The 11900-nt window shown below is 38.5% G+C and overlaps 1 protein-coding gene across 3 annotated transcripts in view; it reads left to right on the forward strand.

Annotated features, from left to right (window-relative positions):
• Positions 1-4165, forward strand: part of mpped2a (metallophosphoesterase domain containing 2a) — a 72264-nt gene extending 68099 nt beyond the window's left edge. For all 3 annotated transcript variants that reach the window (XM_031323610.2, XM_031323609.2, XM_035999229.1), the window contains 2 exons: positions 1214-1327; positions 2152-4165. In XM_031323610.2, the coding sequence (XP_031179470.1) occupies positions 1214-1327; positions 2152-2270 (233 nt within the window). In that variant the 3' untranslated portion in view covers positions 2271-4165. The remainder of the gene's footprint in view (positions 1-1213; positions 1328-2151) is intronic.
• The last annotated feature ends 7735 nt before the right edge of the window (positions 4166-11900 follow it).

Below are 11900 nucleotides of genomic sequence, written 5' to 3' on the forward strand. Positions count from 1 at the left end.
TTTATTTTGCGCTCTCCATCTGGCTTTATTGAGTGATTTCCTTCCCCCTCGCCTACGGAGGGTTGCTGCTGTTGCTGCGGCAGCCGCAGTAGCCGTTTGATTGCATGGAAACTCGATTTTGCACCAGTGTGACAGACACTGCAAATGATTGGAGGGAGACCATGGGAGAGGAGAGCAGAGCTGGGGAGAGGAGGGGGCGGTTGAAGATGCAAGGTCGCTCTCCAGAACTGGATAACATGAAATGCAAAACAAATCAGGGTTGCACGACTATGGAAGAAAAAAGAAGACTGTTAAATTCAGATGAAAAGGCAGTAAATGAACAGTTGTGAGTTTTTCACTTATTTGCAGAGTTGAGTATCACGAGGTGCTTCTGAACTACAAAAGTCTGCCAATATACAAGATTCTGAAAATGAACTTTGAATATGTTCGCCGTGTTCTGTCAAGAGTTTAGATAAGCTTTACGTAAGTCAGTAGTGATGCAGCAAAATGTGATCATTGTACAAAAGTAGTTTCATGCAGGGCTGGAAGTCCAATATGACGAAACATTTCCTGCAGCAGGAAACTGCAGACTTTCAACTTGTGCACAGCGAGATATGAGATATTATCTGTTTCTTATTTGTACAATTTTAACAAAAAGAATCACAAACTACTTCGGCACTACCTCTGCTTTCGGTAAAAAATCATACGACAGGAATCAGGGCCGGGAAAACCAAATTGAATCGTGGATTCAGAGAATCGTGACACCCCTGCTTGTCACTGTTTGACTTCATTGATGCTTAGTGAGGTTTCTCTTTTTTTTTTATTTAAATAATCTAGTAAAGGTCACGGGTTACTAGGGCTGCTCGATTATGGAAAAAATCATCATCACGATTATTTTTGGTCAATATTGAAATCACAGTTATATAACATGATTACTACAATTGTTGAACTTAAAAAGAAAACTGAAGCAGGTAAACAAATCAACAGTCAAAACACCTTGAACTGTGAAATTTCCCTTAATACTTTTTCCATTTGAACTTTTTTTTTCTTCATTCAGAACACAAGACAAAATAAGAGCGTATTTGGAAAACGTAATGTGCAAAATAATCTTGTATACTGTATGTATGTATAAAGGCAGCGTAATGAAGCACTTGATGAAAATGATAAACAAGACCAAGACTGTCTGGGGAACTGAGAATTTTAAAACTTGTAACGTGTACGTCTGTCTGTGTAGGTTTCCGAGACTGGGTCCCTAAGGAGCTGCAGCGGGTCGGCTGTGTGGAGCTGCTCAACACGGTCCAGAAGAGGGTGCGACCCAAACTTCATGCCTTCGGAGGCATACACGAAGGTACAGAGGATAAAAAAAAAATCCAGGGTCAGGAGGGTCTTAGCTTTATACTGACATACAGAGGAACACAGTGTTGTCCAGCTTTGTTATGATCGACTGTATTATCCTCCTTTATTCTGGTAACCTTACAGGAAAATCCTATTTCTAGGTTGTACGATAGAGGGATCGCATCTGGGAGTATACGTGTAGAAAAATGATCTTTTACCAACAAAGCAGCAACATACAGACTGCTGTATGTTTGGAGAGGGTAACCTTTTGTTTGCGAAATTATCCCTTTGACGAAATTGTAACTTAACCTAAATTCAGCAGTCCTAACTATTTCATGTGGTCAATAAAAATATTTTGTAGTAATCTGAATACAATCAAATTACTTAATTTCTGAACATGAAAATATTTTTTTGTGTGTCCATCTTCAGCTATAAAAAAAAAGAAGCTTCAGATTGTGAACTCCTCAATTGAATTTAAGTCATTACATTGAAATAATCTCCTATCGTATAAAACACTTTAAAGGGATGTCAAAGAAAACAACATTGTGTTGAATAGCCCAAAATCCAAATTATTAACCCCAAGCTATTCATAGCAATTAGTGCAGAGACGTGAAAGTAGAATGAAGGAGATACATTCATGATATAAATTCATGGAAATACTTCAAGTGAAGTCAAGAGTACAAATTGCTAAACTGAGTGAAAGAAATAGGTATATTGAGTGCACCAATTAGAGATTTCGTGGAACAATTTATCCCAAAAAAACCCACCCTCCCTGACTGTATAGTATCTGAGGCGATTGAAGGTTACCTGCTGCTGACACATGTTCCCCGTCCTCAGGCTACGGGATCATGACCGACGGCTTCACGACGTTCATCAACGCGTCGACCTGCACTGTCAGCTTCCAGCCCACCAACCCCCCCATCGTGTTCGACCTGCCCAACCCCTCCAGCTCCTGAGACCAGAGGACGGGGGTGGGGAGGGTGGCAGGCGATAAACTACTTCTTTTTTTTCTATAAATATGTCAAGTTAAAAAAAAAAAAAAAAGAAAAAAAAAAACTCTTAAGTGTTTCTTTGCAAACTTTTGATCTTCTCCAAGCTGTTGTTGAGATTGAGACGGTTTGGAGACTCGGGGGCGGGGTGGGAAGTTTGTCTGGGAGGGTTAAAGGAGAATACCGGTGTTTTATTGTTTTTCTAATTGTGCCCACAATGCTGGTTTCCCTCTTAGATTGTAGTTTTTCTACACACAGTTGGTGTAGTTGCAGATATCGGGGCTTGTTTCTTGGGTTCTTTCCAGAAGAACAAGAATGTTTTTCAATCTCGTTTCAGTCTGAAAAACAACTTCCACAAAGGGAGATGATCCATGAAGAAACGTTGTCCTGATTTTATCATGCAGAGTTGAGCATTTTTATACCAACTCAATCTTACGTTCTGCTTCCTGTTAATCGCCTGACAGCCACAGGAGGAACTGGAAACGTCGTTTTCATCGTCGTTTTTGTGGATCATGAAGTTATTTTCAACTTAACAAGCTCATTTTCATAAGATCACAAATCAATATTTTTTCAGGGTAATAGGAAAAAACTTAGTATTTTGTGCTCCTGACATAAGCTGTTAAATATCTTCTTTTGTTTGATCACAAAAAAATGCAATTAAATGACCACAAAGAAAGAAAACACAAGGAATATTTACACTCTTGTCCTCTTCAGCCAGTACCATGATATCGGCATGTGTTCTTTGATTTGGAAAGTTTTTATTTAAAAAAAAAAAAAAAAAATCTTTAAAAGTATGCAACGCGAAATGAATTGGGGGGGGGGAGGTGTAAAACTGAGCTATAAGCGACACCGGTATTCTCTTTTTTCAGGGGGATTTTGTGGTTAAACAATCTTGCTCTTGATAAATATTGGTCAGATCTGTAAGATAAATGATGCTTTGTGAATTTGTACAATTTCTTTGTTTGGTTTGCATTGGCAGGACAATGGATGCCATTGTTTTATGTTGTATCATCTGATATTTTGTGCTTAGGTCTTTTTTTTTTTTGGTTTTGTATTCTCGTCAGTTTCTCTTTTTTTATTGGCTGACAGGGACGCTGCCTTAAACTAGCTTTAATGTTCTCAGCTAGAGCCCCACTCTCTGCGAGCTCAGAGAAAAGTCCTTATTTATTACCCCGCAAAACACCTGACTAACGCAAGGACAGAATGCTATCACATTACAGCCCGAAAAATTTACTTTGTAACATCCCATTATGAATTTCTGATCTAATTTGGAAAATGTATGTATAAAATATATATATATATTATATATTCATGTTGTAAAACATCTGTACTAAAAGTTGTGTTTGACGGAAAAAATGAATCTGGTGCATTTTTTTTGTATGCACCTGTATAATTGACATGTTTCTTTAATGCTCCCATCAGATGCTCTTCAGACATTTCTCTAATGTTTTTGTACCGACTCTCCCGGTAGGGTAGGCATTCATTTTGGATGAGAGAGGAAAATTTGTCAGAGTCACAATCCAACAGGTGCTGGTTGTTCCCAACAACACGCCTGCCTAAACCTGGTAAAGTTGTCCTTTTAAAGTGTAAATTTGATAGTATTTGTGTTTATTATTTCTTTTTGTTTTTTTTCTAATGTTGCACTGTGTGTAAATGCAATCTTGCTAGCACAAAAAAAAAATGTTGCCAATAGTTGTCTCAACTTTGCCGCTGTAAATGCTCTTTGCGTGCTCTGTTTCCTCTCTCGCTCTTTCTCTGATTGTATCCCTCTTCATGGAAATGTTAGTTCTCTCTTTCAGTTCATTGTGATATATTTAGCTGCCTTTATATGCAAATAAAATTGCAAGATTTTTACTTATCAAGCTCTGTCTTGGTTTTTAATCTTTAATATGTGACCAGTATTCCAATTTCAGGTTTAGTCCTGAATGTTTCAATCCAACTTTGAGTCTCAAAGGTCATGTCCAAGTCAAGTCTCGGGTCCTCAGTACTTCAGACCAAGATCACACTAACTCCGTTTGTAATCACGGAAAAAGGAGTGTTTTGAAAATCTTAAAAGACGATGCATTTGAAGATGCTGTCGTATTAGTTAAGTAGCAGCGCACAGAGCTCCACATTTTGAATAATGTATCTGGTTGCACGGTAGTGGCAAGGCTCAAAGAAGCAAAGACCGGCACTCACAAATTAATAGTCTTATTTATTGTGGGCTAAACCACAATTGTTTTAAATGTTGGCCCACAAAACTGTAAATGAGAAGACTATCTTTGAGTGCTGGTGTTTTGCTTCTTTAAATGCTGTCATATCGCAACAAACTTTTTGTTGTGTTTTTGCTGATTGTTGTTTGCACCCTCAAGGCCACCATAGCACAACAGGTGAGCAGTTTGCCCGAGGTGGGACAAAGCCATTTTTGCAAGTCTCAAGTAATAATTTAAACTGAGTAAATCTACAGAAATAATGAATGTTTTTTTTTCCAGATGTCATTCACACCAAATTAAAATCATTTGTCATTTCTGGCCTGCTTGTTTTTTCATCTTGCCTTCTGTTTTTTGCTGACCACTGCAGAGTTTTTACATCTGAATGTGATACAGGTATCACCTGTTGTCGGGGCGACTGTGGCTCAGGTGGTAGAGCGGTCACCTACCAATCGGAAGGTTGGTGGTTTGATCACTGGCCCTGCAGTCGCATGTCGAAGTGTCCTTGGGCAGGACACTGAATTGCTCTCGATGCTGTGCCAGCGGTCTCTGAATGTTGAGGTGGAACCTTGTATGGCAGCCTCAGCCACAGTGTATGAATGTGTGTGAATGGTTCCTGTACTATGTTAAAGCGCTTTGAGTAGTCATTAAGACTAGAAAAGCGCTATATAAATACAGTCGATTTGTCTGCTGGTCTGCACTGCCAAACGTACCTTCCCCTTCCGTTCGCACAAAGTGGCTTTGGCTGCTGTCAGATTTGAATCTAAGTATATCCGCTGTAGGGGAAAGGGAAGAGTTGGCTCACTGTTTTAATAACATTTCTTCATGTGTGGGCTCAGGTCAAAAGGTTAAAGTCCAAGGGATGTCACCATTCATTGGTGTTAAAGTCAATATCAAGTAACAAGTATTTTCCGATATAGTCATCACGTCCGTGACTCAATTCCAAGTGATTTGAGTCGACGTCTCTGGAGAAACGTTGCTGCTGTGCGATTGTCATGACGAGATTCATTATAAACATGGCTGATATATTTACATTTAGTTAAAATGTAAAGGAAGCCAACTGATCGCTAACAGCCAAACATGCATTACAGGTGTTCTCATTGGCTTGTTTTGATGTTTATGTTGTCTGACAACTGCTAATAGAATAATCATAAATTATCAGTTTGACTTCAAGTTAACACTACATTTACATTTTGCTCTTTTGACATTAGCGAAATGTGAATTAGCTCCTGTTTAATATTGATGTTGTGCATGCAGTGGACACAGCTGCAAGCAGGCTTGGCCTACTTATGAGAGCTTTTTATTTATGTCTAAAATATATAAATGTATACGCATTTGCACAGCCCAGTATCACAGCAGGCGTTTTGCTTCAACAGGCAGAACACCTGCTGGTCCTCATTGTGCGGAGGCCAGAAGAGCAACACGCTTACAAGTCTTGACCCACAGATGAATATAAAGGCAGTACAGCAGCAGCAGTTTTTCTCCCCGCTGTAACTGTAGATAAAAACCGTTAACGCTGAAATGTAAAACTTTTTTGCAAACTGTTGGTCCGCTCCAGCTGTGAGGTTTATTTGAAATGACAATGTCAGAACTACGGCTAAAATGGCAGCTTAGTTTTTAAAGGCTGCTGTTTATTTGTATCAAATACTGAAAAACCTAAGATGCATCAGCTAGTGACAAAACTCAGATCAACAGATCACTCAACATGCTTCACTCAGTATGAGAGAATAAAGACATGGCTTGTGTTTCTCCTCGTACACTTTTTATCTGAATATTCACAATGTTGCGCCCCCAGATCTGCATCATTTCTCATTGGTTTCATCAGGTTTCATTCCTTTTCAACACTGGCCAGCACAGATCCTTCGTAGGCCAAAAATAAAATGGGCTTGAGTTGCGGGCCGCCTTTGCCAGCCTTTCCCACCAACCCCCTTCTCTCATCACCACAACATCAAAGCAACCCAACCAATTAACTATTCCCCGAAACGAGAGCAGCAAAGCATCGCCCCACACCCACCAGATCCCCCTGCACATTACCATAATCCAGTCTAATCATATTAACATAGGCCACAGATGAGCAGGAGGAGACACGGCTGCTCTGGCTCTGCTGTGTTCGTTCAACCTCTTAGTGTGGGTGTAAATGCATACGGGCACTTTAATGCTGCACATGTACCTCTGCAGTCCTTTCAATATACTGTAGGCCCTAATATACTCTATGACTTCTTTAGAAGCTTAGTGTAAGTTCATGCAGGATGACTTCTATGACACACATTCTCTCTCTCTCTCTCTCTCTCTCTCTCTCTCTCTCTCTCTCTCTCTCAAATTCAAAGAGGCTTTATTAGCATGACCATATTTACACATAGTATTGCTAAAGCACATAAACAGGGAAACATTTATACATTTGCATACATTTTTACAGGAGGATGCAGACAATAAAACATGTTAACATTTGTGCAAAAGCAACAATTATGTCAAGAACATTTAACAGCAATAACATAACTGATGGATATCAGCAACAACATGAAAACAAGACTACTACAGTGTGTGTGTGTGTGTGTGTGTGTGTGTGTGTGTGTGTGTAGATATGATGTGTGTGCATTTCTCTCTCTCTCTCTCCAAACCTAATCAGCTGAAGCGTAAACAACAACTGCTAAAGTGAGTTGTTCAAAACCTTTCTTTTTAGTAAACTCTGTGTACACAAACAATGTTCTCAATGCTCCAGTTCATGTGTAGAGATCCTGGTGATACTTGGAGCAAAGTCTCATGTTGTGTTGAGCCTTCTTAGTGTTTTAAAAATAGCTATTTTGAGGCTAGCATAAAAGTGCCCCTAGCACTCTCATTCAAAAGGCCATTTGACCGAAAACGTGAATACGGTCTTAAAAGTGGCGTTTCCATCCTAATTATGCTTTTAAACGAAAGTTTGACTCAGGTACATTCACAAAAAGACCCTAGGTTGCATTTTGGCGAGAGTTACGCATTAAACCATCCAGATTTTGCCACGATCTCTCGCTGTTGTTCAAACTTTAAATCTGTTCTCCTCTCTGCTGCTGTCAGTTATCATTTCAGGTAAAATCGATGTGACCTTCCTCCACCCCTCCACCCCCCAGAGTTCCTCCATCATCAGAAGCCCCGCCTCCACAGAAACATCCATCCATATCAGATCTTCAGGCTCTTCCTTTATCTTTATTTAGGTAAACTTATTTCACTTTTAAATGAAGTCTCTCCTGATTAAAATTTGCTAAAAACATGTTAACAGACTAAGAGTACACATGTTGTCATGCTAGAGTGTCAACATTACATGCTAATCATTAGAATGCTAGCACGCAAACGGTAAAGCTAGTTTTCATCGTAACGTGATACATGATGGTAATAGTCTAATTGTTACATCCTAAACTTGATGTTCTGCATTGCAAGCTAAATGTTTATATGTCAACTAACTGATTGTACACATGTTAGCATTAGCATGCTAGGTAGTTACAGTGGTGGAAAGTAACTAAGGACGTTTAGTACTTGAGTACCGAACTTCGAATTTTGAGGTATATGTGTACTATTTTTGTTTTTTTCTACTTTTACTCCACTAGGCTACATTTCTGAAGTAAATATTGTACCTAAATATATTTGACACTTTGCAGATTCAGATATTAAATACAAAATATACATTTACTAATGCATTATGATGCTTATGGATTCATATTGTGATGCTCCTGTACTTTTACTTAATGCAGATTATAAATGCATGACTTCTACTTATTAGTAGAAGTTATTAGAAGTATTTTTACACTGCGGTATTACTACTTTTACTTAAGATCTGAGTACGTCTTCCACCTCGTCAGTGTTGGGCATTAATGTGATTACTGTTTTTCAATAACAAGTAGTGTCAGGGATTACAATTCGAAATTCAGTAATTACATTACAGTTACTAATCCCAGTCACACTCTGTTACTTTAACAGATTTGGGGGATAGATTATTCGCTGTCTGGGTGTCAGATACAGGGTTATAATCAGTTGGGTCTCAGTACAGCACTACAAAAGTAAAGTAAAACAAATTACTTCTCTATTTTTTGCTGCTGAGTAATTAGTAAAGTAGCATAATTACTGTACAAACACAGCACTTTCACTCAGGAGACTGGTTTCTACGTAACTGAGTCTGTGACGCAATCAACGTCGGTGACGTCATTTAACATCCTCTTTTAAGTAGTTTTATGGGACTCATTTTAAACCAATCCCTGATGTTTTACTAGCCCTAATTAAGTATTCTTGTTGCCTAAACTTAATCTGCTCCAGCTAATTTATTTGTGGATGCGGGGAGCGGCCCATAGAGAATGCCGTTCTACAGGGCCCAGAATTTTGTGCTACGCCCCTGGTTGGCAGAATCAGCTGTTCGTGTTTTGTACTGATGATTTAACCAGGATAGTTTCATGTCAACAGACTAGCCTTGGAATTGTCTAAGCAGAAAATGAACTGGGGGATCTTTGAAGTGGATGTTTTTTTCCTTTGACAGAAACAATTAAGTTTTTCTGGTTTTATTAGCATCTGTCAGATAAATTTGTTAATGTTTGCTGGATTCTCTCTCTCTCGCTCTCTCTCTCTCTCTCTCTCTCTCTCTCTCTCTCTCTCTCTCTCTCTCTCTCCTGCCTTTTCTGTTAGTGATAGTCTCTCCACCAGTCACCCTTTCATGTCTCAGCATCGGGACGTTTATTGCTCTGCCAAATTGCTGGCTGTATTAATTATCCTTGCACAGGCAGCTGTAGGTGGTATTGGGTGTTTGTCAGGTTAGCATTCTGTCAGTCTGCTGCTGATACATGCGGGGCAGGACAGAGTCTGAGCACCAACCTGTGTGTGGCTTACTCTGGTGCCAGCACTCTGCATGCAGTGTTTATATGGACTTAATTGCCCGCCACTGGTATTATTGTAATCTGGAGCTCATTTGGCACGAGTGGAGTTAGTATGATATAATTCTCTAAATCGGAGTCATGCTTTCCATGCGCTCATCTTTCCCATGTGGCCTTACTTAACATCTTTTTAGACTAAATATTTTATTATTACAGTTTACATTATTTGGGGTTTTATTTGGAAATGGAGATAAATAAGCTCCCGAGAGCTTGTATTAAAATCAAAATGGACACATTGGAATTGACTATTTTCTGACAGAAATGTGAATATGGTAAGTAAGTATTTATAAAGCACCTTTCAAAACCAGAGTTACAATCCAAGATTGAATAAACAAAAACGGGAGGGAACAATAAATAAGTATTGATAATAATAAAAAATAAAAAATAAAAGGCAAACAGAAGTCAAACACTCAAACAATAGAAACCATCTAGGAGGCACAACTGAGAGTATGCAGCAATATGCAAATCAGGCAGCCATTGGTTCAGTTTTAATTTAGTCCGTTCGAAATGTAAAACCTGATCAAATTAAATTGAAAGTCCATTGGCTAATTGTAGAGCTTTCCTAATTATTTTTTCAAGTTAATTATTTTCCCTGCAGAGTGGGTTGATGCTGTCATTTCTCTTTAGTTTCGGAGCTTTAAAGGAATCTCTGAGAGCTGATTGAACAGGAAGAGAACTGACCCTGGTGACCCCGTAACAATATGTGATTATCACAAGTGGATCGGATGAATGACGGGAGATGATTAGTACCTTCGCTGTTTCTTTACATCTCCACAGAGACAAAAGCTACATTTGTGTAATGGTATATAATTTACCTCCTTCCTGATTTCCACTCTCCTGTGTGTGTGTCTCTCTCTCTCTCTCTCGCTCTCTCTCTCTCCCTCTCTCTCTCTCTCTCTCTCTCTCTCTTTTCTTGCCGCCGTTTTGTAAGCGCATCATTGATGAGTTTGATGGAGTTTAGAAAATTACCGTAATTAACGTTGTTGGCCACCATTGTTTCATTATTCACTAATCAAGAACATTGCTCAACGGACAATCAACATCCTAGACAATCAAATATGTCAGTGTAGCTTTGCCTCTCCACATTAACAAATTATAAAACACTGGTCACCGTTTATATGTTCATTCATTTTGACATTGCCGGGACAGATAATTAGATGGAGACATGCAGGTTTTTAAAACCTTTTATTGGTCTAGATTCTACAGATGTAGTTTACATAAGAATTTAGTTCTTAAACAGTAGGCATCAGAATCAGAATACTTTATTGATCCCCTCAAGGAAATTATTTAGTTGCAGTTGCTCACAGTTACCCTGGAAATCCAGAGTTCTTGCGAGAGCACAATTTGAATTTGCTCAGTGAGTCACTCTGGCGTTGAGTAATGATGCTCATTAACTATTCCCTTGTAGCCGAGCTGCACCAATCACATCGGTGTATCTGATATAGGCGGGCCAGAGGCGAGCTAAACAGATGACGACAGTTTAATCTACCAGTTAGCTCTGCTGGTAGCTAAGCGTATGGGGCTCTGGATACGTCACTGGATTTGGGTCTGGATTTCCAAGCTAGCTCACAGTCACATTCAAGGTATAAATAAGAGTAAGAAAAGAGGAAGTGTATAAGTAAATAAACATAGCTACAACAAGAAAGAAATAAAAACATTAAGTAGACGTGAGTTACATTAGGTTGCAAGTCAGATTAGGTTAAAAATTAGAATGTTTCAAATGGATTGTACAAATTCTATTGTAGTGCAGGGTCAACAAAAATACAGTACAGACATAAATAAGTACAGTGTGAGTGTAAGTAGCAGCAGTGGGTAAATAAATATCCCCTTTGTACATGTAGCTGATAAATTATTGCACCAAGTTATAATTTTTTTTTTTCAGAAAAGTAATGCAGATGTAATACAGTAAATTTCTTTTTACAATTTACACTAAAAATGATAAAGTCACTTGCAGTTTCCAAAGAAGTACAAAATGTAAACCATACCATGGTCTTTCATTTTTACCTCTGTTTTTGAGATTTCAAATTTTTTTTTTTCTTTTTACAAAATGAACCAAAACACTGACAACGAGGAAGATATATATATATATGACTAAATATGTAACAAAATTTAAATCATACCCTCTAAACTAAAAAGAAATAAGGTTTGAAATGAAATCAAACACTATGCTTGTTTACTAGATATTTAGTGAATGCTAATCTACAGAGGAAACCATAAAGTGCATCTTTGGATGGATGGGGAAAACAACACTCAATGGAAATGCTATATAGTATATAAATATGAAAGCAAAGAAAGATTATGACTATTATTACTAATTATTATCTAATTTTCCAACTGAAACATGAATGTTGAAAGTTAAATTCCACTGAATTTATAGTATGTGTCACATTTCCACTTCCCCAGAGCCCTTCATTGTCATTTTCCACCTGTCCAGGTTACCTGACTGCCACTTCCAGCCACTGCCTCCTCCTGCCCTGCACTAACCCTTTTCCTGCCATATTCCCATGCCACCTGTTCTC

The sequence above is a fragment of the Sander lucioperca genome, chromosome 3 (genome assembly GCF_008315115.2).
Source record: "Sander lucioperca isolate FBNREF2018 chromosome 3, SLUC_FBN_1.2, whole genome shotgun sequence".
In the NCBI taxonomy this organism is placed as follows: Eukaryota; Metazoa; Chordata; class Actinopteri; order Perciformes; family Percidae; genus Sander; species Sander lucioperca.